Raw genomic sequence first — 3,546 nt, 5'->3', positions numbered from 1 at the left:
TCATTTGATAAATGTTTTGTTTTGATATATTAGTTGTTTTTCCATCTAAAAAAAAGCGACATCAATTTCTTGACGACCGAATATATATAGGCTTAACTTATATCAAGTTCATTATTGTTTTATAGGCTTAACTTATGTCAAGTTCATTTTTGTTTTGTAGGCTTAACTTGTATCAAGTTCATTATTGTGCTGATTTTGATCGCCTATCAATAAATAATGTTATTAATATGGTAATAGCTTTGAAGCTATTTTGCTAATAAGTATTTCAATAAATAAAGGAATCGGAAAAAAAGACGAAAGAAACAAACTTCATCTGATTCTTTAAGTCGTACACTAATTGAGTGTATATACATACACTTGGAAAGGCCCATTCCACCTCGGAGCAACTTTTTCAATAATTTTACTGCAGAAGATAAAGAATGCGACCTTAATAATACTAAATCACCCGCTTTAGATGTGTCTGGGCGTCTGTTACGGTTGTAGGCTTGTCGCTGTCGAGCCTTTAGGGTTGGATCTTGCCTTTTGTATCAGTATACGACATTCTGCTGTTAGTTCATCTAAGGTTTGAGATGCTGTTGAGTATTTCGTCAATAGGTGCCAAGGAAGGAAGATCTCTCGCCACTAATGGAGCTTAGACAGAGTACAATCTGTAGACTAGACTAATGAATAGAAGTTTTAATGGCTAGAGAAAATTTAGATAAATAATTATCCCAAGTTTGATTTTTTTTTCAATGTAAGCAGATATCATTCTACCAATATTTCTATTTACTCCTTCAGTAATGTTAGACTGACGATGATATATAGAGTTGTAGACATGTGTTTACTTCCCATAGCTTTACACGTTTCATCCATCAAATGAGACACAAATTGTGGGCCATTATCAGATACAAGAGTCTTAGGAATATCATATCAACACAAGTATTCATTAAGTTAGTTTTTCACAGATAACCTTCGAGGATATAATTCAACCCATTTCCTAAAACAATCTGTACCAACCAACGAATAATTATTCCTGTACTAGATTTAGGATAAAGTATTACAATGTCTTCTACTGTTAGTATTATCGAAGGTTCCAAGGCCCCGGCATGGCCAGGTGGTTAGGGCGCTCGACTCGCAATCTGAGGGTCGCGGGTTCGAATCCCCGTCACATCAAACATGTTCGTCCTTTCAGCTGTGGGGGCGTTATAATGTGACGGTCAATCCCACTATTCGTTGGTAAAAGAGTAGCCCAAGAGTTGGCAGTGGGTGGTGAAGACCTCCAACTGACCTTAGCAGCCCTGCTATGAACGTCTCCAACAACAATATTCGAAGGATTCTGAGGTGGTTCTGTTTTTAAAAACAGCAGTAAGGGTTGTTTAGTTTGTTACTTTTTTGAGAGAACTGTTATTTAGTGTTAACTATTAATCGGTTTGAAGAAACGCTGTTCAAGATATTCTAAAGAAAATATTTATTTCTCTATTGTTCGCATTTTTGTATTGTTTTGTTTCAGCTTCGAGAAGGAGAATTCTTGTTTGTGAGGGGGATCGAGGAATTTCTGGTCGGTATATTCACATCAAAGACAACAGACCAAAATACCGTTACTTTGGTATATGCGAGGTGGAGGTATACGTAATGAAAGGTAAGACCATCAGAAATACAAGTCCTTGTTAGCAACAGCAAAGCGACTCATGACGAATTTTGTTATAAGCCAGATTTGCGTTTGTTTAGGCTTAGCTTTCACTAGTGTTGCTTATGTATTTACTAGAACCCTCATTTTACGATAAGAAAATCCATCTTACTTGTTATTCTTGTAGAAAGATATAAAACTGATAGTTAGCTCTACTTGTTAAAAATCTAATTCATAAAATATCTTATATAATTGTTACTGCATGCTACATAAATTATAAACCTCGTTACAGACGTAACTTGTCCAACACTGACCTTGCTACAAAATGGTAAAGTTAAAATGACGGACTTTCCACGACAGCGACCAGGTCAGGGAAGTCGCGCGATCTACTCTTGTGTAGATGGCTACATGTTGCATGGTAATGCCACCAGAGTGTGCCAAGAAGATGGAAGCTGGAGTGGGAGAAGCCCTGTGTGTTTTGGTGAGTATGACGTCATAACATTAGTACAGCGCATTATAAAACCTAAAGATTCTAAACTCCAACATCAATGTTTACTGGCCAGTCTTTATTTTCTAAACTCCAATATCAATGTTTACTGGGGGCAGTCTATATTTTCTAAACTCCAACATCAATGTTTACTGCTACTAGCTAGTCTTCATTTCCTCCCTTGATGTAAGTACGTTATATCCAAAGTAACCATCAAGGGGAACAACATGAAGAAGTAAAAAAAAAAAAAATGTAGTGATGTCTCAGGTGGCTAGACTAAGATGAATTATGGGAAAGAGTCTGATGTCGGGTGAACTTGAGGAGAAACTACAGAACAAGGATGCCAAAATAGTTTACATTCTTTCAGATTAACATTCGAAACTAATTACAAAACAGTTGCAGGTACAGATAAAAGAGACGTTAGACCAGCGGCTACAGAGAAGATACTTTTAACGAAGGTGTCAGGCTAGCGGCTACAGAGAAGATACGTTTAGCGAAGGTGTCAGGCTAGCGGCTACAGAGAAGATACGTTTAGTGAAGGTGTCAGACTAGCGGCTACAGAGAAGATACGTTTAGTGATCGTGTCAGACTAGCGGCTACAGAGAAGATACTTTTAGCGAAGGTGTCAGGCTAGCGGCTACAGAGAAGATACGTTTAGTGAAGGTGTCAGACTAGCGGCTACAGAGAAGATACTTTTAGCAAAGGTGTCTGTAATAGTGAAAACTTCAGACTAGTTGCGATAGATAAGTCAGCTCTAGCGAAGGTTATTTTGTGTTACTACAGATTTTCTAATACTGTAAACGAACAATTGCAACACTAGTAAAACATTATATGTTGTACTGTGTTTCTGTCAACATCATACCATCACTACAGATCATGTTAACACTTTATACGAACACTTGCAATACTAGTAAAACACTATATGTTGTCTTGTGTTTGTGTCAACACCATAACGTTATTACAGGTCGTGTTAACACTATATACGAACACTTGCAATACTAGTAAAACACTATGTGTTGTCTTGTGTTTGTGTCAATACCATAACGTTATTACAGATAATGTTAACACTGTATACGAACACTTGCAATACTAGCTAAACACTATAAGCTGTATTGTGTTTGTGTCAACACCATAACGTTATTACAGATCGTGTTAACACTATATACGAACACTTGCAATACTAGTAAAACACTATGTGTTGTCTTGTGTTTGTGTCAACACCATAACGTTATTACAGATAAAGTTAACACTGTATACGAACACTTGCAATGCTAGTAAAACATTATATGCTGTACTGTGTTTCTGTCAGCATCATACCATCACTACAGGTCGTGTTAATACTATATATTGTTACGTCTCTGGACGTTTGGTAATTTCCCGTATAATTTCTTTCGGATGAAACTTTAGCGATATAAGTCCTTTCTTAAATAAAAATAGTTTATTCTTTCTTAAT

General features: G+C 36.5%; 1 protein-coding gene across 3 annotated transcripts in view; it reads left to right on the top strand.

Moving 5' to 3' along the window:
* LOC111086560 overlaps positions 1-3,546 on the top strand; it is an 18,206-nt gene that overhangs the window by 11,491 nt on the left and 3,169 nt on the right. For 2 of the 3 annotated variants that reach the window (XM_022389845.1, XM_022389843.1), the window contains 2 exons: positions 1,490-1,618; positions 1,899-2,087. In XM_022389845.1, the coding sequence (XP_022245553.1) occupies positions 1,490-1,618; positions 1,899-2,087 (318 nt within the window). The remainder of the gene's footprint in view (positions 1-1,489; positions 1,619-1,898; positions 2,088-3,546) is intronic. The other variant, XM_022389844.1, reaches the window with a different exon arrangement.

The sequence above is a fragment of the Limulus polyphemus genome, unplaced genomic scaffold (assembly GCF_000517525.1).
Source record: "Limulus polyphemus unplaced genomic scaffold, Limulus_polyphemus-2.1.2 Scaffold1195, whole genome shotgun sequence".
NCBI classification, from domain to species: Eukaryota; Metazoa; Arthropoda; class Merostomata; order Xiphosura; family Limulidae; genus Limulus; species Limulus polyphemus.
This window is presented reverse-complemented; position numbering and strand designations above follow the sequence as displayed.